The sequence below is a fragment of the Plodia interpunctella genome, chromosome Z (genome assembly GCF_027563975.2).
Source record: "Plodia interpunctella isolate USDA-ARS_2022_Savannah chromosome Z, ilPloInte3.2, whole genome shotgun sequence".
Lineage (NCBI taxonomy): Eukaryota > Metazoa > Arthropoda > Insecta > Lepidoptera > Pyralidae > Plodia > Plodia interpunctella.
The window spans coordinates 10,764,427-10,792,185 of record NC_071324.2 but is presented as its reverse complement, the minus strand read 5'-3'; the positions used below and the strand labels follow the sequence as shown (position 1 = coordinate 10,792,185).

The 27,759-nt window shown below is 34.7% G+C and overlaps 1 protein-coding gene across 5 annotated transcripts in view; it reads right to left on the bottom strand.

Moving 5' to 3' along the window:
* Positions 1 to 1,471: 1,471 nt before the first annotated feature.
* The window catches only part of SCaMC (Short Calcium-binding Mitochondrial Carrier), a 31,972-nt gene continuing 5,684 nt past the window's right edge, over positions 1,472 to 27,759 (bottom strand). Inside the window, exons 4-8 of one of the 5 annotated variants that reach the window (XM_053767933.1) lie at positions 26,889 to 26,915; positions 23,887 to 23,998; positions 4,471 to 4,629; positions 3,482 to 4,058; positions 1,472 to 1,910 (exon numbers count right to left, since the gene is read on the bottom strand). In XM_053767933.1, coding sequence (XP_053623908.1) covers positions 1,726 to 1,910; positions 3,482 to 4,058; positions 4,471 to 4,629; positions 23,887 to 23,998; positions 26,889 to 26,915 — 1,060 coding nt within the window. In that variant the 3' untranslated portion in view covers positions 1,472 to 1,725. Of the gene's footprint in view, positions 1,911 to 3,481; positions 4,059 to 4,470; positions 4,630 to 5,209; positions 5,306 to 5,788; positions 6,025 to 14,053; positions 14,334 to 23,886; positions 23,999 to 26,888; positions 26,916 to 27,759 lie in introns of those variants that run through there. The other 4 variants (XM_053767935.2, XM_053767934.2, XM_053767937.2 and 1 more) reach the window with 4 other exon arrangements.

Genomic DNA, 27,759 nt, shown 5'->3' with positions numbered 1-27,759 from the left:
AATACTTCAGAACAACATAAAGCAACAGTTAACAAGTACAGAGCGCAGTTACACACGTATTACATGTTTAAAATAAGGTTGGCACTTGTGACAGTTGTTACGTTTACGATTCAGTATTTCAATTTCCTCCATTTCGATCTATCACTTGCTCGGATCACTTGACACTCCCGTCTCATAGAAGTGTTCATTTTTACGTACGTTTTAATTTTAACCGCCACGGCGGCGCTTTCTTTACAATCTGTCAATTTCTGGGATTTCTAAAATCAAATATTGATAAAATGGATATTATATACCACAGTATAGGTCAATTATTTTATAAAGTTTGGTAATAAAATTGATCCTTGTCTTTATTATTTGAAAAATTATGATTCTAATCGTTCGGATCGCTCGTAGGAACGACCCATACATATAGAAAGGGCCCGCGCTGGAACGATCTGAATCGATATCTAGGCTGGACTTTGATTGGCATTACACATATCGAAAAACAAACCATATTATATATCTGGAGTCTATGCCCAACCCTAGTGCAACTTTACATAAGTATAGGATAGTCGTACATACTACGTTGCAATTAAATAAAAATGCGACTTAGTTGCACTATAATAACATTTTGCTATAAGACACCTAAATTTAATTTATCTAACTATGACTACGAAAAGAGTAAAACTTACCTAACACTGATTTAAAATTTATTTTTGTTGCTAACTATAATTCTACGTCTAACTACAACTAAACAGAAAAATCTTCAAAGGCAAGATACATTTAAAAGGCTATCTATCTATTTTCAACATTTCATACTTATTGGAATATGGTTTCTTTATACTAAGAGGAATTTGAAAACTTTATATAATTTTATATTTATGAAATACGATCAATTTTTTATATGTAAGACTTGAGCACTAAATGAAGTTTCTAGTGTTCAAATCCTTTTTAGTTTCATATTGATATCTACAATAATAGCATATCTAGTCTAAGTCTAATATGGTCAAACCAAAAAAAAAATACTTAGGCAAAGTAAAAAAATGCATTACTTTTTGTTCTAAGGAAAATTAATGACTCAATCGGGGGTTATAGGCTATAGGCTAATTCTTTGTGTGCCCCTATTGGTGCACAAGTACTTAGAAAGCTATCACAGCGCTATGCGTTCTGCCTTTGGCTAATACGAAAATCAAGTTATTCAGTTCTCAAACCATATAATGGTAAACAAAATGTTTGTTCGATATTTAAATGACATCTTCGACTGTCCTATATCCCCGTACAGGATAGAAAAAAGTGCCAAAATATACAAGCTTCAATTAGTACAAACAAAACAGACTGCCTTAGGATTTTATTTATCTTAAAACAATACAGCAACTCATTACTCTCAAAGCGTTGTTTAATAATAAAAAACGCAAAGGTCTCCACGAGCTAAACTTAATCGTCCTAAAATCCTCAGCCAGTCGGAAAAAGGAACCGAAATAAAAATGAAAAATAAAAAAAAAATTACATAATTTATTATAATCACAGATATACTTCCAGTGTCATTGAAAGTGTGTTACATTCCACGTACTCGTCTCGTTTTAAGCGATCTGCACAACACAATAAATACCGGGATAGATCTATTAATTAAATAATTGGAATTATTTCACGAATAAATAAGACTTACACAAGAGGTATTTACAACAAAATGCAATGCTTTGCTTAGAGAATTAAAGGATTTGAGCTCTTCGGCGCTCGGTGGGCTGATCACGTCATGTTGACTCCGAGCGAGCGACTGGCGTATTCGTAAACGACGTAGGATATGGACACTGCAGGGATGACCTTGATGAAGTTTGGCGTGATGCCGCGGTAGAGCCCGAAGAGGCCCTCCCTCTGGACTATTTCGCGGAACGCACCCCCCATTGTACCTTCTGCGCCTTTCGCTGCGTTTTCTGCAATAATAGATATGTTCCCAGTTAGATATCTGACACCAGTGTTAACAATTAACACATTCGAAAAGAAAAAAGTTAGATATCACAAGGTACTGCTTTCATAACGCAACAATAACTCTGCGCAAGTAAATAATGTAACAATAAATAAATACGAATAATCATAATCAAAACATATACATATAGCCCTTATATCCTATCTTATTCCTAACTAATATTATAAATGCGAAAGTAAATTTATTTGTTTGTTATCTATACACGCTGTAATCTTGTTGAAATTTTACAAACATGTAGTTTGAAGCATGGACTTAGGACCTTAATTCCGGAAAAATAACTCTTCTTGTGGGAAATTTACATGGGCAGAGTCGCGAGCAAAAGCTAGTTAGACAATATTTTAAAAGGCAATAAAATATGACGACCTCGGTGGCGCAGTGGTAAAGTGCTTGCCTTTGAACCGATAGGTCCCGGGTTTGATCCCCAGTCGGGTCATGATGGAAAATGATATTTTTCTGATTGGCCCGGGTCTTGGATGTTTATCTATATATGTATTTGTTATAAAATATAGTATCGTTGAGTATTTGTTATAAAATATAATATCATCCCATAACACAAGTCTCGAACTAACTTTGGGGCTAGCTCAATCTGTGTGATTTGTCCTAATATATAATATATATATATATCAAAAACATTTAACATGTTTATGTGTTTAACTAAAAATTTACTTGATTTGAAGTTAACTAGTTGTATAAGTTTTCCGTTCAGGACAATTGGACAAGAATAATATGCAAAAAGAAAACAAGACCAAAATCCCCCGTTTTGTTAAGCCCGTGTCAGTTTATGACACGTGATATGACGCGGAAGTCACGTTGATTACTTTCTTCGATAAACTGAGATAACGCCGGACTTAATGTCTAGACTGTAAGGCGATCATAAGGCAAAAATATTCCGGACACATTATGTTGTTTATACATACTAATATCACGATAAAGAGAAATAATAAATATTTGTGTGTTTTTGTTTGCAACAATTAAACAACTGAATCGATTTTGATTTTTAAAATATAACACAGAAATAGCCCAAATCGTCAGAAGCCTTTTAATTGGATGTTTATCTATATATGTATTTGTTATAAAATATATTATCATTGAGTTAGTATCACATAACACAAGTCTCGAACTTACTTTGGGGCTAGCTTAATCTGTGTGATTTGTTCTAATATATATTTTTAAAAAAATAAACGATCTCCCGAAGATGTTGATTCAATAATGCTGTTTGACAATTATTCAAGCTATTTGACACGAGCGTGACCGCGTCACAATTTCAGTAGTTACATTATCGTACATGCGAGATTTGATGTGTATTTAATTTACTCCTAAAACACTGACTTGACACTTATGAAGTTTGGTACATATGAGAGTGGAGTTCCAGGAAATCTTGAAAAGTATTTTTGATAACAATGATGTCAGATTTAGTTTAAGTCGCTTAAAGGATCTGTCATGACATTTACAACTACCTACCGACATCTAACAAGTAGTCGCATACATTAGTCCGTTCGCTGCGCACGCGCAACTCACCTTGGGCCTGCAATCTCGTCCGGACGAGCGCGAGCGGGTACGAGCACACCTGTCCGAGCGTGCACGACGTGCTCCCGCACGCCAGCAACAGAAGCATACCCGGCTGCTCGTTGTTGGACTGGTACTTGCTAATGTACTTCTTCTTCAGCGTCTCGTACACCGCCAAATCGATGCCCGCATAAGGCACAATACCAAGAATATTTGGAATGTAACCCTTGTAGAAACACTTCAACCCTTCCCTGGCGTAAATTTTTTTCGCCGCGTCGACAATACCAGAATATTGGCCGGTTTTTCTTAAAGCTAATCTTGTCTTTAGCACCTCTAGTGGGTAGATCACAGTCTGGCTGAACGCGCCGGCCGTGGCGCCGGCGACAAATCGTTCGTGTATCGCTAACGGCTGATTCCTCTTTTCTCCTTTTATCAATTTTTTCACTTGTTCGTACGCGGCGAACTTGATCGCCGATTCGGGTGCTATCTTTATTATATTTATCCCGTTTCCTCGCCATAGTCCTGTGATGCCTCCCTCTTTTATCATTCTTTTAAAACATTTTGACATATTTTCTCTAGTCGGGTTTACCTGAAACGCAAAATAATATATGTAATAAATATACTCAGATGAAAAGGTGAGGTTAGAAAAAAAAAACTCATTTTGATGTCATTCTTGTCACAAGCTTTTATTATTATCAGGGACTTCTTGGTCAGTTAGATTATGCATAACACAATTTTGCATTGTAATCTAAATTAAAACTACGTGAAAATTCACAAATAAAAAGAAACAAAATTTCAAAATTCTTCCGTGAATACCGACAATATTCTCAAAGATTACTGACGCCAGACAAACAGCAGACAACATTATCGGAGCTGAATTGTAACGCTAATATGGACTTCGCGCGCGTCGTAAGCGTGTCTTCTTTTCTAGTCGTTAAAGCTACAGCATATGCAATAGACACACACGAAGAACCATGATGACATTATGAAGTGCAGTTTACCTGCAAAAAGACTTTTAGTCTATCAAGGGGCGCAGTGCATGTCCGACTGAACGCGCCTGCGATGCCTCCGGCCAGCAGATGGCGCCACCACTTGCCTGTCTGAAGCTCACTCTGGGTGAAGTCATCGGGCACGTTCATGTCCTCCCCGATGTCCAGGTACTGGAAACACAAGTTGTTTATTTAACATTTTATAGAAAAAAACCAACAATTGTACCTACTAAGACTTAAGTTGTTTTTGCAACTATTTAGGTCCATCTAAAATTACCACCCAACCAAGTACAATGCAAAATGAACATTATATCATTAAATTAAATCTCTTTTGGTCACAAAAAATGACAAATACTTCAGCTCCGATACAATTTAGCTATGTGTGGTCGGTGGCCGGTAGTTTAGTTTCTCTTGATACGCTCTTTCCAAAAAAACATCGGTTAGTGACTGCGAAAAAATAAAATGATGACACTTTTATACTTTTTTATTTTAAAATTCAGCTGAAAAAAACCACATTAATAGCAAAACTAATAAATATGTTTAAAAAAAATGGATAAATAATGAATTGAAATGTATCTATTAAAAAACTACAGAATTTTAATATTCCTAACATCAATAATAAATATATTTTTAAAATGGAATGCGTAAAGAATGAATTAAAACTTAGTTTGCATAGCATTGAATTATGTCAAAAATCTAATTAAAATGTATCTGTGAAGTACTACAGTATTTTAAGATAGCAACAACTAACAGTGCAAAATGCTTCGTCTTCTCCTTTGCATCCAGGCATCGTCTTTACATGGGGTTTGGAAATCCATATTTTGGCTCTTGTTGTTAAATTTTCAGCCTGTTATAATCAAATTCCCATTTACTAATTTGTATTTAGAATATCATCACATTAAACTACACAAGTTGATAATTTTGATAGCCATGCATGAGATGGATGACTTCCATGTTTCTACTTATATAATATTTATGCTTAGTTATTTATGATCCTTATTATTTTAGGATAAAGTATAAAAATATATGTAACTTCTCAATTAAGAAGAATGAACTTCTTCAAAAAGAAATTAGTTACATATTTACCTATATAACCGGTCAAAATCAAGGTGGCTTTAAGTAACATCAACAATGTTCTTAACAAAATAAAAAAATGGTAATAAAGAATAAAAAATATCCAAGAAAATATCATCTATTGCTAGATGAAGCTTTCCAGACGAGTGTTACTTTCGATCATCCAAAGACCTGCCATGTTAACTTTTAAAAATGAAAATACATCAATCTGATTACGGTAATGTAAAAAAATAATATAATATTAACGATTATTTACCGTGGCATCTTTCAAATAGAAGAAAATTGTATCATTCGAGTCCAAGTTCATCGTAACCAAAGCGTAATAGAACTTGCATTGCCAAGCCAATTGTTTTGCCATAATCATTCCTGTATAAACCAGAATTTTAAAAATACATTGTGCCGCTCTGTTCTTTATAAACATTTAAATAAGGAAACTTATTTAAATAATTTTAAATACACAGAGCGGAAATTAAGTCTTCGAACGGTGGTCAAATGACAGTTTGACATGATTGACAATAGCCGTCATGGATGAGCGACCATAGTCTAATATTGCTATTTCAAAAACCATAGATTTTATTTAATACGGTGAAATAAGTATATATGTATCAAAAACCTTTGTACATTTAAAGCCTAAGATTCCAGCAGCTCACTTGTTATATGTCAGGGGTACTTAACATCTAAGCCCGTAATTATATACTCCCTAGGAGTATTTAGTACTTAACTTCCTTCCTCCATAAGCATGGAAGTGACATGTACTAAGGTAAAGGCGGTATACCACTTATCAAATTATTTGTCCAATATTATTAAGATATCTCTTTCATTCTACAATTCCGAAAGAGATAGCAATAATATTCGACAAGTGGAATACCGCTCTAAAGTTATGCATGGAAGCTCCATTAACTTTATTTTCGTAATTTTGCGGTGGTCCTTCTAATTTACCAGAGGTTACCGCACGCAGTCAAACAAAAATCCTAGTCATGTCATTAATTTAATTATTCACAATGTTTCGTAGGCGTTATGCCGTTCTTGCCATTATAACCGGTTCTCGGCAGTTTTTTTATTTATTTATAAACTTCTTCGTATTGGCTTCACATCGTGACGTACGGACATAGAAACTAATTAGAAAGTAGGATAAGTACGTCCAATTTCTCTTGAGGAAAGTCATTTTGTGAGAATCAAAGCGTCAAAATCTTTAGTTTATTTGCATATAAAGGACCAAGAAGGAAACGCTAACTGAAACTCATATCATAACACATATTATTGATGCTATATGATTTCAAAAAAGACAGGAAATTTTCATCCCATCGATTGCTATGACCATCACTGGCATTAGAATTTATACAAGTCGCTCAAATATATCTTGCATGACTTCCGCCACCTGAAGGCAAATAAGTAGTAGTCGCTTGCACACAAGCGAGAAAATTTTCGCAAAGATATTTCGCATGTGTTTGTTTATTCGAGGTATTCTCCAATGAATGAAAATGTCAAAAGAAATATTGTCGGTATTTAGCGGCGATAACAGCAATATAAAATCGTCGGTTATCGGTTGTGATTGGCTCGCTAGACTGTGGCCTAGGCCGTGTGGGACCATTGGGGCCAAGGTCCAACATCTAGCGTCTCTTGCCTAACTTGCACAAGGTTGATACAAGTTCGCTTTTAATTATATACTGTCTGCGCGAAAAAGGTCAAAAATCGCTTATCCTCACCATCCCGGGATCAGCGTAACAATTAGGTTGAAATTTTATAAATGGACGGACATACTGAAACTTATTGTGGAACACTATATTGTTGCCTAACAGCTGGCTAAGAATATTATTTATACGACTTCGGCTAAAACTAAGTCTAGCCTTTATCATAAACTTACTGATAAAAAATTATACATAAATTTATATTTAAAAAATGGTAAGCCCTTCTGGCATAATAGGGACTAACACTGTTTGAATGAGTTTCTTTCGGCATTTCTTCTCAGCAGTGGTCGTTCCGAAATGCTAGTAGTTTGTAGCTTTGGTAAACATCATTTAATTTAGAATATGACGTGAAAAAGTGCCTGTGAAGGCCTAATTTCTGAATAAATGATTTGATTTTGATAAAAATGCATTCTGCCATTAATAGAAATAATAATTGTCGTGCCAATGGATATTATCTTCCATAATAGCTGAAGGAATATTTCCTAAATAGTAAGTATAATAAATAAACTATAACAGATATTCGACATAATTTTAATTATTTACATTGACACGACCATATGAGTTAGACGAGTACCTTCTCTAGTACAATTTGACCTTAAATTGTCTAGGTTTTTGGGTATTGAGGTCAATGTCGTTTCTTACGGGGTCCCAAAACGCGTGGTAGTAGTAGTATGTATGATCAATACTATATTTAAGTAGGTGTAACCATCTGTGACCGGCTACACCTAGTTCTAGTCGGCTAAATCTAGGTATACCCTCACTTCGGGGTTTAGCCGTAACTTATAATTGTCTGATCATACTAAATTCTGATCTATTCGCGAAAAAATCGAGACTGTTTAGGTTTCTATTGTATTTTTAAAGACGTTAAATTCGTTATTACTAAAGTAATTATCATTGAAGGTTTAGACAAGAAAAATGTAGAGCAATGTAGAGCAAAAACAATGAGATCGATGAACATTTAGCTACAATTAATATATAGGTGCCAGAAACTACGAACTATTTGCTAACAGACATACACGCATCGTACATTGTACGAGTATTATAGCTCTGAGATTATAAAGGTCAAGTCGACTATTTCGACTTCATCCTGTGGCCGGAAGTCCGGAGGCTGTGATCAACGAAAAAGAAAAACAATAACCCGGTACATCCGGAAGGCGAAAGTGATACTACTTTGTAATTTCATTGTACACTTCTAATGATTAGATATAAAAAGATTGTTGTACATGTGTATATGTCAGCGAAAAGACAAACTAGGAGAATGAAACATAAGATGTACGCTAAATTACAATTTTAATTAACAAACATTATTTATTATTCAGTTGGGAAGTTACAGTCATAGTTAGCGGAACTGATAAAAACAATACATAAAATAGGAGGATAAAATTACAAGGATGGGTTTTCCCGTAATTATTTATTTAAACTAATTTAATGAATTAAACAGAAATAATATTTAGATGGTGTGGTACGAGAGATATAATATCTTTCTTGTCAGTGCGAGCGTATTCGGGGTTCCTTCCTCAGTAGTTAAACGTCGGAGCTCAGAGAGAGATGAAGTGACGTATATTTATTTGTGAATAGAATCCAGAACCTCCAGATTGCGAGCAGAGATAGGGAGTAGTAGAGCAGAGCAGACAATCGCACTACACCACGTATTTCTTCATATAATTATATATTATTTTTATTCTCTTAATTACATTAATCGATACCTCTATATTAAAAACGAACGATCAATTTTATGAAGTAGGTGGTAAATCACGCACAGTCGACATGCTCGACATGCGATCCACTCGTGCGACTGTGATGTCGTCGTTGGTCGTCTACCTTACTACATTGGCTGCTGGTTGGACCACATTACTTGGTTTGAGAGGAGTCGGAATGGATTACAAAAATCCGACAGCGAAAAAATGATATAGACTAAGAGACATGTTTCCCTTCGGCAAATAATATATTTCCCTTCCGCAAATATCCTGAAATTTCTCGGAATTTTCAGTACATACAATTTTAAAAAAAATATATATATGATATATATTTTTAAAACATGTATCCAACATCACTTTATCGGCAAACAGTTCGCCAAAGTTTGGCGAATTCGGCATACATTGCAAAAAGAAAAAAGGTCTCATACACACTACGCAATGTTCATTCATTTGCGTCGGCATCCAACCGAGTTCGAAGGTATGGAAGGTAGCCGGCATAAAAATCACTTCAGTAGTTGTCTTGAAGATCCCAATGGAAAATTACTTTATTCGTTAACATATTATTGATCAAAAGCTTCGGAGTATAATTAATTCAGTTTATTTATGGAACATGAGAGCAATTGACAATTTACGTCACGAAAACCTCCTAGTAGGTACATGCGTCCGCTCCAATTCTCAAGGGTGTTAGTATAAATAAAAGTTATACGAAAAAGTCAAATGTTAATGTTGTCTCAATGACTTCTGTTACAGATATGTGTCTAAATATTAGATCAAAAATATCAACCAAGTTAAAGTCTCTGTTCGTCCATTTCAGTGTATTGCCCTACATTTGTTGAGGCGATTTCCTTTGGGCTGTTATATCACCACACCGTATATAATAAATTAGATACATATGTTTGGAGTTGTTTCAGAGTTAATTGGACAGTGTTCAGTTCATGCCGAGACAAAAATACACGTCGCGGGAGGAGATCTGTGTCGAAATAATTAAGTGTAATATCCTAACTAATATTATAAATGCAAAAATAAGTTTGTTTGTTACACTTCACGATTAATCTACTAATCCAATCTTCTTGAAATTTTGCATAGGTGTAGTTTATAGTATGGAGAAGGACATAGGGTACTTTTCATCCCGGAAAAATAACTGTTCCCGTGGAAAATCCCGAAAAAAAAACGCGGGCGAAGCCGCGGGCAACAGCTAGTAGATGATAAATGTTGACTGTTAAATTTTAAATGTCTCCAGGGTAAAGTTATGACTACCAGAATATTAAATTGTCGTTGCGGTTTAATCGACCATATTGCAATAAATCATAACAACAACAGATAACTTGAAGCAAGTACTTGTTCTGTGTGGTATCATAATAGTGCTGTTGTTTTAATATAATCGCTTTCGAAGAATTAGAGATTACTTTTTACACATGTGCGGGACCTCGACTACAATAGCTACATTATTTTAACATACTTCTTATTTATTTATGATCTCCGGGTATGACGTGGATTCATTGTCGAATCTCGATCGTTCGGATGATCACTGATAGATACGATTCGCGTGTCGTTCCAATGTTCATAAAGAAGGTTCAAAGACCAAACACTCAATGTTAAATGGTACAGACGAATAGATAGCCGCAAAAAATATATAATTGACAACCGCCGTGACGTTTCGTTATAGCTTGTACGCCTGACTTCATCTGAGGTCACCTTTTGAACGTATCTACACTCTGACTGACGGTAATATTTTTCCTAAATTACGAAGAATTAAATTATTGCCATAAATGACATAGAAAATGAGGATTCAAGATATCTTTTTAATTTAAAGTCTAGTTTAATTTTGTATATTATGTTATTATTCTAAAGAATTACAATAGAACTCAAATACAAATACCAATAATATATATATAAACAAAGTCGCTGAGCCCAAAGCCGTTCTTGTTGGAAATATAATAATATGTACTCGTATGAACCCACTAAAAATACAACAAGGATTATTCCTTAACTCCATGATAAACATAAAGGAAATGCCGTAACTTGTTGCAGTTCTAGTTAGCCTTGAGGATGTGAATGTGAATTGTGATAAGTATTGAAATGGAAATAATATACACAAGTTGACAGACATTGGCAAATATTCACTTGGTGGCCAAAAATCAATCCAAACTACACGAATGTTTCCTTTTTAATGTCATTATTGATGAAGTCTTGACATAAATAGCTTTAGCTCTCACACTGTGTTAGTGTGCAAAGATAACAAATAAAATACTAACAATAACTTATCACCATCCGATTATTATTTATTAATCATAATTTCATTGACAAATTGGTAACATTAGAAATATAAATTAATTTCAAAATAGCGTTTCAGGATTTCCCCAATGACGAATTAGAAGCGGGGGCCCGGCCGCATGACGCAAGATGCGCGCGCGCCGCGTCATCGTGGACTTTGAGTTATGGTATGTATGCCGACCGATACCGGTGCGTCGGCGCTGCTGATACGAAACCATAGACTGTCAACCTGATCTCTGTGCCGCTATTATAGCGTCGATTTTATTCAGTGAATTTGATTAGGTCGTCGTTGCTGTACCAGCTATTCATAAAAAAAATATTTACACCCTATATGGTGCTATGGTTCTATTTTATAAAAACGAAAGCAAACTAGAACATCCCTAAGTGTAGCGACCGAGATACAAAAGCTTTACTAATACCAAGTTCGAATTTCTAGCTATACATAAGTACCTATCTACCTATATATATTAAGTTTAATCATCGAGTATGCTGACATTCGAACATGGCATGTGTTGTACAATTATTATTAATTTTATTTAAAAAATCGCTGAAGCTGGCGTAGATTTCCTGGTGCTTTTTGCAGGACTAAACATACACAGATAATCTGTTGTATATGCTTTAAAAAAAATATCTAACAGTTCTGCCATCGAGCACAAGGAAATTTACTCATGATCAATGAATGATACAACAAAAACATCCCGTCTGTTTTTCGCACAAATAGGTGAAAGAATACATTTTGTTGTACCATTTTCAAAGAAAAGTTTTGCAATCGCATAGCGTAAAATAACCTCAAACGCAAGCATTATGAAGCAAATTTGTAGTTCCTGATGCATTGAAGAATAAAATAGAAATATTAAATATGGTATCTCTCACCATAAAAAAATATAAGTACTTATTTGAACTTTAATTTATGAATTTCTGTATTAAATAGTTACGAGCAACACTTTTCGGCTAAACAGGTTCCACAAAAAACATAATTGTGACATTTCAAATATGTATCTGATTGGACTTGTAGTGATTTTGTGAATACAAGTGCACATCGACGCTTAAGATATAAGCGCCGGTTTAAGATTCAATAAACTTTAAAGTTCCTCATTATCGTTCCTATTTAGTTTACAACTTCAAATATGTGGTTACGATAATTGTTACGATTTCCTCACGACGTAACATGAGATGAGGGAAAGAGAGAGAGAGAAAAAGAGAGAATTGTTATGATTACTTCGAAGAGATTTACACAGGATTGTATTACTGGAACTACAATATTCAAATACAGTATGGTTTTCCCATGACATAACTACACGTGTAAACGAACAGACAAATATACTTGTATAAGTATTATTAGATGTGACTGAACTACAATAAATATTTGATATACGAACACATTGTTATACTTGTTGGGAGAGGAGAAATTTATGTTATATTATGAATCTTTAACATCTCGAGGGAATATAGTTATAGACTATATTGCTTATATAAAAGGAGGTTTAATTTATATAAATCAAAACTAATTTTATATTGTATTATGTATATGTTATTTATTGATTAAATGGAAAACATTATACGTTACAAAATAGTTCTTACATCTAGCATTATGTGTTGAGAAAGTAGAACAAATATTGCAAATTCGGCGACCAAGCGGATTCACTTTCATTCATAGATCCATTAAACTCGAGAGACACATTGACAACCTTACGAAAGCGATTTAAATTATTTGATTAAATTCTTCACGTTAAGTTAACAAAGGTGTAATATGTAAATAACTGGTTATACTGGTTAAAATTTAAACTACATGATGAATAATAATAATGTACATAAAATGAAAATGCCAATTTTATATATATATTCTTTAATATTGCCCACAATACCAATGAGCAGGTTTATTTAAATACGACCAACCGACCTGCATACCGTACATCTTAGAGGTGTGAGCCTAACAACAACAAGTATGTACTTTCTAATAGACAATATGTTGTCTATTAGAAAGTACATACTTAGTTATGAATAACAATGAATCGATTCTAAATTCCTCAATGATAAGTAATTCCGACAAAACCGCAACTAGATATTTATTTTATATTTGTTTTATCAGTAATTTATTTATACATAGAAAATGCTTTTTAACTAATCACTTTCCGTGGAATCACATTAGCCTGGCCACCGGCCGTGTGGTCATTATATGTAATTTTCTAAGAGAAATTCATTGCACACATATGCATGCGATACAGTGTGATTTTCAAGTTGGGTACCTGCTTATGTGAAAAGAAATTTCTGTGCGACGCTCATGCTCACCGCCTTGTAATGAAAGCATGTATCACATTGATGATAATAAAAAGATAAAAGATAAGAATATTAACGCCTAAAAAATGTTTATTTTTAGTCGAAACCAATTAAAACGTACTGAATACGTTAGTAGGAGGACCCGGTTTAAATCGGCTTAGCAACAGACAACAAGTAAAAACGACCACGTGGTGTCACTATCACTATGGCTGGCGCACTCCTACGCTTATAGGATTCGCTTAGTGCGAAAGGGACACCCGAAACGATGCTACCTGTTTCCATTTGGCCATATTTTAGGCGGGAAAGCCAAAACTCATGATACATGCAGGTTAGAAAAAGCAAATTCTGTTGGTACATATACAATAAAAAAATTATTATCTTATTCATATATTCTTATTAAGTTTAAATGAATAGGTTATAACATTATGTACCTTAATAAGTTGGTCCCCGAAATCGACGTACGAAACCATATCCATTATTAATACTAGGACTAGGAATAGTAATAGCTATCTAGATAGACGCGCCTTAACGACTGTCCCAGATCTCGCGACAGTCTCGTGTAACCCGAATTTAGAATGCATTTACCTTTGCCAAGCATCTTCTGAACACTATCAGGAAGTCCTCGAAGACATCGCCGGTCACTCCCGTTACATCTTCTAATTCCAGAGACATTTCTATCTAATTTACTTATGAGCAAAAAAGACAAATAAAAATTATAAATAAATCACAGATTAATTACTTCTTTGGAACTATACCTATCAGATCGTTTAATACTTTAGCTAAATCGAGTGTGCGAGTGATGTGGCGTGGTAGCCGTAACACGTCTGAGCACTCCGAATAGCATTCTCACACTAGCCGAATAGTGAGTGCGAACCACTTCGTCATTATGACAAGGCAAAGGCAAAAACCGCGTTCCGCCGGTTCACAGTCGACAAGACGGACCCACCGGTACCACGATTTTCGAGAATATGAACAGACGTCAGAAGGCGATAATTTAGTAAGTGGTCGCGACAAGTTTGAAACTGACTTGGGTGCATTGGTAGGGGGTTGACAACAGCTGATAATGGAGGACTTTGTCGAACTGCAAGTTCAGTGGGGGCGCGGCTCGGTAGTATGCCGTTTTGCGATAGAGCGACGACGAAGGCGTCAGCTTGCCTAGCAACTTGCATGCCACGTCGGAATCCAGCTGGTATGCTGTTCGCATGCAATGTTAAAGAAGGTGAAAGGCGTGCGATCTCGTTCTGAGAATTTATAAAAAATGGAACAGCTATCAAATTAATTTTATCTGTGGTCAAATCATGGTGTGCTTGAGTCATTGCACACGTAGTCAGTGTGTGCCTATTATAATACAATATAACATCCCCCATTTTTGGAAGTCGCTTAAAAAAGGTCTTGTTAAGTCAAGTGAAGTATGACTCGATGCCAAAGATGGTTCTGCAGAAACTGGTTGGATGAAAGTAATAAATCAAATCAATATTGCTAATCAGCGCTTACCGTCTATAGAATTTTCTGAAATATTCGTTTTGAAAGTACAGCTGGTACATCTTTCTCCATATAATGTAGGTTCCACACTATCGCTGAATTCGGACAGATGCCAACGCGAGTCATGAACATTGCGTAGTTTATATGAGTGATTTTATTTACCGCAATTAAAATTCAGCAATGTATACGTATACCGAAAAAAGTTTGGCAAACTGGTCATTGATGGCAGTGTGGAGCTGGCATTAAATGGAGGCCAGTCGCGCCCGTCTGTATGAACTCGATAAACTCAAAAACTACCGGACGGATTTTTGTATGATTTTCACCAATAGTGTAGGTACCTAATCACACTATCTATTGGTAAAAATACTGAAAAAGGTTTCGGTAGGTATATAATTGATTATGGTTTTACCCAAGCAAAGTGGGACGGGCGGCTAGAGTTATATTAAGTGCTTGCATGTGAGTGAGAACGCTCTTGTAGTCATCCGATTACTTAATACAAATGCAAAGGATATCCACTTAACCACGGTACTCACAATTTATATTAGCATTTATTTTAAAGAATCTGACTAGATATTATGTCTTTCATTTTTATTCAATTTGGAAAAGATAGATTTGTTTAATTTTTTAATGTAAATTCAAATTACATTAATTCATTCGACTATTAAAATTTCACACAATTGACGTAATTTACGATACTCGTTTGGGGTAAACACATTTAGGATGAGTTGCACTAGTCAATTTTAACGTTGGCTTGAACTAGCACACCGCCCAGACGTTCAACAAAATGGCGTAAAAGTTAAGTTAACGTCATCGTTTACGGTGAAACTCACTCTTAGATGAATGTGCATTCGCCAAGGTCGCAGGCGCACACAAATGGACAAAAGTTAGTGACATCGACAGCAGCACGTGAAGTTACCTGAATTTATTTCTATGCGGGGGTAATAGCGATGAATTTGCAATCGATTTGCGCAGCTCGATGTGCTGTTGACTGTACATGACATATATTTGAATCGAACAGATATTTTCCATCACCACACTGCCCCCACCCAAGTAACAATGAGCCCATTACCTGACACAGAACGAGTACCCAGAACCGTCTTCGATAAACTTGTAAGAGACTGAGTATCTTAATTGATTCTTCTGAAATAACTAACTTTTTCAATCGGCGTCATGTATATGCAAATTTCTTGTCAATTTAGAACATATTGTTAGAATTTATGCTAATGTTAAAACCGTGAACTGAAACATATATCTATTGTAGTTATTACAATTGCTTGCTTCATATAGCGTTAGGCAATCGAAGTAATTTATTTCAGTATGTTTAATTTCGCAAACCCGGGACCGTTGTGCTGTTAGTTATTTTGTGATAAAACATATTTTTCTACGGATGATAACGACGACATCGTTTTTATCGTATGAACTATAAACTATTGTTTATCATCACAGTGGATATTAGCTCATTATTAAATATCTAAATATGATATTTTTGTAGTTTGGTATGGATAGGTACGCTTACGGAAAGGAGTTCCAGAATATTAATTTCTGGAATATTATTTTAGAATACTTTTAAACATTTATTTAAATATAAGGACTTTTAATTATAAGGAATATAAGAAATATTCCTTATATTTATCTTATATTTTTTATAATCCCTAAGAAAATGATGTTAGGTTAAAAATAACATATTTATTATACTTTTTAACCTAAATACATGTATACGAGAATAAACTTTAGGCAAACTACATTAAAAACAAATCAATTTCTAAAGATACTAGGTCAAAACGTGTAATGCTAGAAATACACTATCTAACTAAAAATTCGCTTATCTTAGGGAATTCAACACATTGCTGGTTTTTCCTTGCGGTAATAAAAAGCTCATGTAAAGACTACGCGATGTATGTTCACTCGTGTCCGAGTTCGCCGATAGTGTTTTTCTATCAATTGTCGCGCAAACAAGCAAATGAGTCTCGCCGTGACGTCATCCGGCCGATTGCCAGCGCGGAACCGGTAACAACCGGATCGCCAAACTTCGCAGTATCTATGCGAATTGATGAATATCTGGCGAGGCACGTGTGGCGTAGGCAAGGCCATAGCTAAAGTTATTTGCAGTACGCCGGCTTACGAAAAGTTTATTCAGTTTGTGCCCGTGCCATATTTTGATGCATAGATTTCCTTCTGTTCCAAACTAATATACAATTTGATTCATCCTGCCTAGGAAAAAAAAACTCAAAAACTATTTGTTATTATTACCTAAACACAAACATTGTGGTTAACATTTTAGTATTTTTTGTTTGTACACGTTAGTGTTAATCATTGATACCACTGATACGGCGGTAGCCACGTCCCTGTCCGTTACTAATTAAATATATAAAAAAAACTTATTTTCGAATAGTTTTCGTTATGATCATAGTGAGCGTGTGTTAATAATAGTATAACAACACTAATAATAGTATAACACTATACAAAAGACATCGACTTATTGATCGATTTTCTGTTAAAATCTTCAAAATGATGAAGTTATTATATTTTATCAATAATAGTTGTTAATGAGTTGATAATGGTTGACGGATAGACAATGATAAATCAATTTATTGTACTTTATATATATATGTATATTGTGTTTTATTCAATAAAGTTTAAATAACGCTATCTATATAGCACATACATATAATTTTTAGAACGCAGACAGATTAATTCCACGGGTTACTGTAATACATTATAACGACATATGCCCTATTTGCTGTGTGTATGTATAGTCCACAGATGCCAGTGATAAATAGTTTTTAGATGGTAAAACTAAAATAACACGCGGACTTTGAATAGATACATTTGCGGAAAACGTAAACATGAACGCGTTCTAGATCGGTCTGTGTCAACCGTTATAGTGTGACGACATTATACTAGTCCAAAGTTCCCAAACTATAGGTCTCGACCCTCGAATCAAAGTTTGCGAAGCCCCAGCAATATCGAGTGAAAGATCCAATTCTTCCGCGTATTTTGGTATTTAACAAGGAAATAAAAACCTATAGGTGTTAATTTCCTTGTAAATTTGGAGAAAAACGAAACAATTCGAATCCCGTAAATATGAAGGTATATAAAAATAACAAACCTAATTTTACGAAACCGTCAGTGCGTGTGTCCGACACACATTTTACGGGGTTTTCAACATCAATCAGCAATTCGCACATAAAATCGTGTCTTTGCAGTGGATCTCTCACATTTTTGAGCAACATCAACTCGAAAAATCAAGTAACGTACAAACAAAGACATTCGTTTATGACATAGATAAACAAAAAAGAAAAGACAATGGTTGCTGAAGCTGTTAACAAGAAAAAAAATTGATGTAAATATTGACTTTGAAATACGTCACTGCTACGTCAGTATTCTTCTAAATAAATGTACAGTCACGCACAGCGGTCATTGAGACTTGAGATATTAATGAGCATATACATTATACGACTATAATATTCTACCTACCTATTATATAATAAACTACCCGGCTAACTTTTGCCATGATAGCAACTAAATATATGTTCTTTCATAATTTACGAAGCATTTCATTTTATATCATCATTTAACCTTAATTTAATGAATAAAAACGAAATACCACATTTGGAATTAAATTATTATCTTCTCAGATTGATGATTTAAAAAAAAAACAAAAACGGAAGAAACTGCAATGATTGAGCCTACTCGGGTAAATACCGGAAAGAAACCATATCTGATCAGTTTTATATTTATATTATTATGTATCGATAATAAATACGTTTGTTGCAATAATATATATTTATTTTATTGGTCTACATAGGTCCGACCTACTTCCGGTTGGGTATCCCCCAGTCGGAAATTCAATGACAATTTCTCCTACTTTTTCGGAAAAATACCACAAAAACCATTTTAATCCAATGCTATTATGACGTGAAATAAGGACAAACAAACACACTTTCACATTTATAACATTAGTATAATGGATATTATGTACTATGTTACATCGAATATCCCGGATTGCAATATGCAAAGCTTCACGTGTCAACGCTTGACCGGCCCTATCAATCTGAGTGAGTGCAAAGTGCAATAACAGAAACCCGATACTGATAGATTTAGATGATGTATACACGTCAGGATAGGTGGATATGTACCTTTATTGACATTGAGTCTATTGAGTCACAGGTGCTTTTAGCTAGGTCCGGCTATCGCAGTTATAAATTATTGATGAGCATCAAGGTCTGGTAAACCTTTTTATACTAAATTTATAATTTTGCATATTTATTATTTTTTTGGTAAGATGTCGATTATATGTATTGAACTTGATATTATTGTTATTCATTGACGATAAAAATTCATTTAAAACTAAGTCTACCGCCAACTTCCAAAGCGCAGGTGAAGAACTTATATTAGTTGTAGTAGTTATAATGTTGAGCAACAGAGTGATTTTTCATTAAGTATTAGCTGATATATCAAAATATCTTTATTGAGAAACAGTATAGTTTATTGTTAGATTTCAGGGTGCTACACCGAATGTCCCTGGTTCGAACCCCGGTCATGGTAAGATAGAAAATGGTCTTCTTCTTCTTTTCAGATCGACCTGATTCTTGGATGATTATATGTGTATACGAGAATGTTATAAAATATGCTTTTAGTATATATGCCGTTTAGTATACCATAACACAATCAGGATTACGATAAAGACTATATTGATCTGCACCATCATTGGTGTAGAGGAATTAGCTTTGTTTGTAATAACTAAAAATAACACAAATACATACATATATTGCGTAGCTTGAACAATCGCATAAAAATAGCTTATCACACAATAGATAAGTATATTGCTTCCTGTATAGGAAAAACCGATTCGAAATCCTACAGTTCAGATAAGAAAGTACATTTCCATTCATTCATTCATTCGAAAACATTTTATAAATAGGCTGTATATCCTAGCAATATTAATTTTATTATTAGATTTCAATTGAATTGTTTTCATCTAATTTCGAAAATGTGGAAACTAAAACTTGTTGAAACGATAGCCGATAAAATAATTTCAAAACATTTATCATTCGAAAAGAAATACAATTGTTTATCGTGTTGTCATCATTATGTAATAGGTATTTTTGGCTTTATGTAATCGTTGTTACATAATTTGCACTAGAGTATTTCGTCTATATTCGGGAAGTTTTAATCGTTAGACACTGAAAAGTATCATGAACTATCGGTATTTTAAATCGATCAATATCCTTATATCCTTACCAGACCTTATCGATATTTATTCATAATAGCGCTGACGCTTTGTCATACTAATATTCATTATACTAGTTGTTCGCCGCGAACGTAGACCTCGCAAACACAAGATTTTTTTACAAAATTGTGAATATTTCAAAAACCTCTGAACCGATTTTGATGCCCCACGAACTTAAAAATTCTATTGACAAATCCTACATACCTTTTAAATTTCATCAAAATCAGACCAAAACGGTTCGAAAGTTATCGCCTGACAAACATAGATACAAAAAATGTATTTTTGCCCAAGTGGAATTGTAGACCTAGCTCGCTTCGCTCGCTCGGTGAATTAGGTAAAACAGATGCGTGTGCTTTGTTGCAATATTGCGATTTATAAGGATGCAATCAATACTGTAGGTCACAGAGCAATTACTACACAATATTCGCAGTAGGCAGGGTCTACTCGAGACAACACGCTCGCATTATAAGTGACACATCCGCCATTTATGATATAGTGCCAGTTGACTCGCAGTTGACTAATATCAATCGACCCATCCACACCCATTGAACTCATAAACAATGCGTAGCTAACCCGACACCTCAATTATTTAAATAAGATTTAAGTTGCCCTTTCAAATTTGGCGAGCTAAATTTGACCTTTGTGCTATGATCAGACAGACTATAACCGTTTTTCCTATTCTGCCATGGAACTTAAAAGGAACAGATTTTTGCGATTTCATGTTCTAAGGATAATACAGAATCTTAGTATTAATATATAATGGTGTCAATGACATAACAGAAGTATTTATCTATCAAACAGTGATAGGGCATCGCGACAATGATCGACAGGGGCCTTGGCAGTGTCGGCGAGTTATTGATTACCGCTTATTAGATTGTACACATCAGCTGGTCACTATATTTTGACAGGGACTCGGTGAAACTACTCTCGTGAAAACTAATAGCCATATAAAATAGCCTCCGCGAGGTGTAATGTGGAAGTGGCAAACTTCGATTTGGACCTGAAAAGGTGCAAAAGCAATGCATAATGATGCAAAAATATTAAGGATAGAAGAGAATGTGCTCTTCTATCGCTAATATTTTTTCCCCAATCTTTTTAAAATTCCCTTTTCTATAGCATAAATCTTGACCGGCCATGGATATTATAAATTCAAAATGACCAATGACGACAGTTGCCTCTGTGATGACGACGGCAGACCATGTGGCGGGCTTGTCTATGTAAAAGTGAACAAAGACAATTTTCGAAATCTTAAATGGGTTTTAAATTGTCTCATGACAAATACATTTTAATGCCTTTCATTACATACACTGAACATATTCAGATAATAATATCATAATTGGACTTCGGATCATTTAATTTATAAATACTGCACTAGTTCAAACCAGATTTGATTTATCACATGGCCACGAAAATTGGGGGTCGCAGCAGATATCTTCGTGTATGTATATGATTGAATACGTTATTAATTTCGCATCATTGCCTGGTATAAAATTAAGAATAATATGAGTAATAAAATGAAAGTGCAACAAAGACTATGAGTATGAATGAATGACTATGAATGATGAATGTATGAATAATGAACAGAAATTACGAATATAGACGGTGCCAAAGGCTATATCCTGTCACCCATACTATACTGGATATATTATTTCTAATATCTTGCAAATCAGCCCGCGATATAATTTTCTGTGCGGTGGATAACACTGGTGATTTCTTATTTATTGGACGAGCCAATCAAATCAATCAATGAGGGTCGAGTTTTGTAAAATTGTGTCGGACATAACATACTAGTCTTGGAATTGAGAAGACTAAACTTAGTCTAATACAATCACAAAAAGAAGTTCGTGTGTTCTCCGCAAAGAAGCCCCTGTTTCGAAAGAACTGAATTATACGAATCTTGCGAATCTGGAAGTCACCAGGGTGAGATAACCGGATTTTCAAATCTGTCCATGTCATCCCATATAGCAATCAAAAATCGGCAACGAATTATTGGGCTACTAGACGAATGCAACCCGCAAACACGTTTTCATATGTACGAGAACTATTAGAGAGACAAACTTAAAAACGTACGCGAATAAATAAATAAAAAAGAAAAACAGTGAAAATTCTAGAAAGCGGAAATATTAGAAAATGGTGCAAGCAATAAGTTACATTAGAAACTAATTATACAATGTTTTATTTTTTGTATGTATACGACGACAATGGATTCGGTTGATTCGGTTGAATACAACCACAGATATCGAAACCAAAGGACCAAACAATAGAGACAGGTCAAACGGGCAGCTGATAACAATCATGTCTTATTGATGCGACGTCTACTCTTGTGGCTTCTTCATACTCTCGGCGATTACAAACGAATACTGGCAAACATGATCGTAGACTTCTTAATTGGCGGTATTCAAAGGCACTTTTACATATTAAATTTTATTATACTGGCTCTTCTGACAAAAGTCAAAAACCCTTTGACATTTCGAAAAAAACACTTCTCCAAAATGCTAGTACTCACTTACTAATGATCGTCTGCAATGGCCTGTCGATCCGAGATTTTTCGGTATAATAAGCACTAATCAAAAGGTATAAGCTTTGTGTTTGCGTTGTGATAATTGTGCCCACATGATCAAAGTATAATGTAAATATAAAAATGTTCAATCTCATCGTATACTTTTCAATTTTACAAATAGAGATTCTTCTGGAGATGCTTTTAATGTAAATAATAAAACTTTTGGGTTGAAATATTGAGACGGCGATCTAGAAGCTATTTTAACTTTTGCACAAACAATTCAAAGAAATCAAAATTTAATAAATCAAAAATGTAAACACACTGTTTCCAGCAATGACCTGGCAAATTTAAGACTACTCGAGTTCCCAGGTGGCTCGACCGTCAGCTGTGTATAGCCTAGAACGGTTAGTCTAGTCCACTTATAACGACATTCAGGTCATCAATATAAATAAACGAGTTAAGAATCCGTACATATTCCACTGCATTGACATTGTGGGACATTACTTTCAGTGTCAATATCGCAAGTCAATAACATTACGAACTTGAAGGCGTAGTAGTATTATGAATTGTGAAACGAAATTAAAGAAGCAATCATGTCAAATTGACCGGAGACCGGTCGCGTGCTCTTGTGTTGGAGGCTAAGGGTGAGTTGCACCAGTCAACTTTGACACTGACTTTAACGTGCGCGCCGCAGTTGTCGTTTAGACAAAATGGTTTTTTACATTGCGTTTTTCTGCTCAGGTCAAAATTGACTGGAGCAACTGAGGGTCACTGAGCCCAGAGTAAGTAATCATGTGAAATTGGACATTTTAAAGTAATTTACTTTTATGTAGACCATACACGATGGTAATAAAGAGGAAAGGTACTAACGGGTTTTTGTATGCAAAATATACATAAAGACAAAGATTCAATATTTGTGCTTTAATAGACTTTCACGTACTTGAACGAGACAATAAGAACACATACACTTTTAGTGTTCCACATAGTATTGGATATAAATTATTTCTTTTGAAACCGAGCGTGTAAAAATCTGTGGAAATAATGAAACCTGCCACTAGTGTTTATTTAGTACTTTCATGAATAGGCTGAATAATTATGTCTGTGCCTGAAAACCGATAATTAAAAAAACAATCTACAATAATACATATTTTTTTCCATTGACACATAATAATCTATGATAGATAGAACAATACAGCTACTTACTGTAGAATGCCTCCAGAAGTGTATGAGGGCATGGATGTCACTTCCTGGCGCCAAAAGGAGATAGTCCCTCCATTCGTCATAGCTGATGTTGAGGCTGCCGTCCTGGTCCATCCTGTGGACAAACTGGTGAGTGAACGAGACAGCATGCTCATTTGTTTATCCAGGAATGTACTGTTATGATTGCCACCTATTTGACTAGTATAAGAACCGAAAAGGAGCGCTAGAATTAATTTCAAAGATTTTGATAGCGTATTTTTTTTTCAATGTGATAAGATTAGATTTATCAAAACTCGCCAATTCTGTATATATGTATATTCATATATCGTTAAGGCTAGTGTAATAAAATAAATAATAACCAAATAATAATATGCAATTAATAATACTTACTACCATTAATTAAATAAACAATTAAGATGGAACAAAAAGCTAAACTATGTCAATATTTGTGACATTGCCTAGAAAAATAAAACTTTAAACAACGGCTCATTAAAGATGTATTGTTTTTAATTAACATATTTAAATGGGTGTAATCAAATAAAATAGATGGCAACACTTTACAGAGTTACTACTCTCGCCGATGATGGTACAAGTAAATAGCTAATGTAACACATAAGCGATGATCGTCTGTGAAACTGGTGGCGGTGTTGCATGCTAGTATAAATCATGCTTGCAGCTGATAATTCATTATTTAAGCCCCGGGTGGTTTTGAAAGAACACCCGAGTAATTGTTATTAATGCCCGGGCATAAACTGGGTCGAAAACTTTGCCCGGGCATAAACCCTTTTTGATTGAGACCGCAATAAAAAAATGTCCCCACATTCCTGGAATTCCCGGATATTAGTTGATAAATGGCAGTTATGTTGGCATTAATTCCAAGATCAACTGGTGAAACCCAATAACGTATCAATGTTACCAGTTATAACAGTCTTATGGTCTTTTGGAGTTGAAGATCTAAATTCTCGCTGCATTATATATACATATTATTGCGATATATATATATATTATAATCAGCACTCGGATCACAATCATAACCTGTTTTGATATACCTTTTGACTATGTACATTATGTACTTTTATATATTATTAGAAAGAAAAAAAAAACATTGTAAGAAACAATAATGGTAGGCCGATCTGGCATGATAGGGACCAACACTGTTCAAATGAGTTTCTTTCGGCATTTCTTCTCAGCAGTGGTCGTTCCAAAATGCCAGTAGTTTGTAGCTTGTGAGAAATAACTATAAATATAAAGATTGACGAGAAAAAGTGCCTGTGAAGGTCTAATTTCTGAATAAATGATTTGAATTTGAATTCATTTCCCTATACGTTCCAGATGCTATTGAAAACTTATACTTACTTATTGATAAGATGGATGAGTATTATTTAAAAATTATATTACACAACTATGGTATTACCACTGAAATCAGATTTTTAGTTTTATGTTGGGCGATACCTTACGACTTTTCGAGATACATTACGGATAAGGAGCACAAATGTACAACAAATTACCATAAAAGCAATGAATAATTATTGTTTTAGACAATTTATGCTTTACTAGATTTTGCCCGCGGCTTCGCCCGCGTGAATTTATTGGTACATTTATTTTTTCGGGATGAAAACCCTTTGTCCTTCACCGTAGTTCAAACTATATGTATGCAAAATTTCACGGAGCTTGGAGTAGATACTGACTACGGGTCCTCAAATTCTAATATTATTACAATGAAGATGGCCATAGTTCTGTAAATCTATAGTGTTAGGTTTGAAGCCTATTCATAATTTATATTCATAATTTAGTGTCCGCCTTTCATGAGATTAGAACAAGGACTATCATACGAAAATAGCGGTACGAAGTGACATTAATTGCGTCTAAAATTTCACATATAAACCTAAGTTTTGTCGTGAAGTCTATGCACCGATTAAATTTGACTTTAACTTTGACCTGTACAAAAAATGTAAAGTACGTCATCTTATCGAAACGACGGCGGCGCGCAGGTTAAACGATGTCAACGTTGTCTGGAGCGACCCACCACCAACTCCTAATGTAAAAACAAAAGAAATTTTCGACGAACGAAATTATTTTCATGCCGCTTAGTATCGTAATGAAAATAAGACTTAAACAACATAAATATTGAACATGACAACGATTTTAGTGTTTTTACAAAGAATCTAATGCTCGACATGATACATCAATTGTGCTTCACTGACATGGGTACCGGCTGGCGATGACAGTACATCATACAAGCGCCATGATGACGACACAATGCGCACCGAAAGGAATAAGCTCATTGTTTTGACTATAGACATAGAACAAAAGGTATTACTTCCCCCAACTTTATGGTTTAGACTCTCTGTTTAAGTTTTCATGTTAATCTGATTAGCTGAAACTGACCTCGTAGATTAATCATTGGTCAAGGTACCACAGACGTAGTAGTGCTTAGTGGTGTCACCAGGCGACGTTGTTTCGTTCCCTTATACATCTGGTTTATGTCAACGTTAACAAACTCACACAGATCGATAAGGTTTGTAAATTTAATTGTAAATTATTGTCCGAGCTGAATCACAATCCGATCCCAGCTTGTGTATGGAACCCTAATATATATATAAAAAAAGTATTAAAATCCAATCGCCCAAACTCACTTCACTCATTATGCAGTACATTAATTTTAGAGCCAAGCTAGCGGACCCTGGGCTCCGACGCTCAACGGCTGCGGAACTGGGAAAACAGAGAGGCAAAATTAACAAAAAGAGAGTGCCAAATCTATGAACGGCACTGGCTAGATTAAATTTAGATGCACTGGGACTGCGAGGACCATAGAGGTAGGAAGAAAATGTGAATACTTTTCTACGTCTATGCCTAGATTCGAAACACTGGCGATTCCTCAGAGATTTGTTAGTATTGTGATTGGAAGCTTAACGATCATCGCTTGGCGTCGCTACGTACGATGTTTAGCATACGAAGCCAGCGACTACCGAGTTATGCGCTCAACCCGATTTCGCTCGACTTACCACCAGAAATTTGGCCAACCAGCTTTTCTGAAACATTTCATTATACCTACATAAATTCTCACCAACATTTAGCTGGCCGTAACGTCCTATTTTTTAATTAGACTCAGTAATGAGTAGAGTTGTACGGTTCGGAATTGTTTATACAAAATTTTCCTAGTAAATCACTTATTAATGTTTTAATAATAGTTGTCACTACAGAGCAAAGGTCTCTTATCATTACACTAATTAAAATAATAAAAACATCAACTAATAAACAAATCAAACCGGATGTAATGATCTATTTCGCTTAGCTATAGTTATGACTTGTTCTAAAATAACAATAAAGGTGAAGAATAATAATTAAGTATTGTAGTATGCATGCAACATCCAAAACCATCTTCAAAGAGTCAGGAGCATCAGTGACGCAATACTAATACACTTATACTACAACAAAAGGATCAAGTCAATTCGATCTTTCAATAATCAGAGGGCCTACCACGGAATATACAAAGACGTAGCACATTATTAATGTCCACATGCTGTCTCTTTTTCCCATATCGTGTATTCATCGTATAAGAAAGAGAGAACGTGTGCAAATTCAAATTAAAAATTATTTATTCAATTTAGGATGACATACATCACTTATTGACGTCAAAAAAATTACTTAAACTAAGTCTACTGCCGACTTCCAAAGCGCAGATGAAGAAGCCTTTTCTCCAAGGACGTCAATTAACAAATATCTCTTATAGTTATAAAATGCAGCATGTTTTATGTTCTGTGGTAGCCCCCCAGAACATTTCTTTACATTTTTAAAAACTCTTAATACGAAGAAGCAAATGGGGAAACGAATTTTATTCGCATTTTCGTCACAAATATTTTTCAAGCTTAAAAA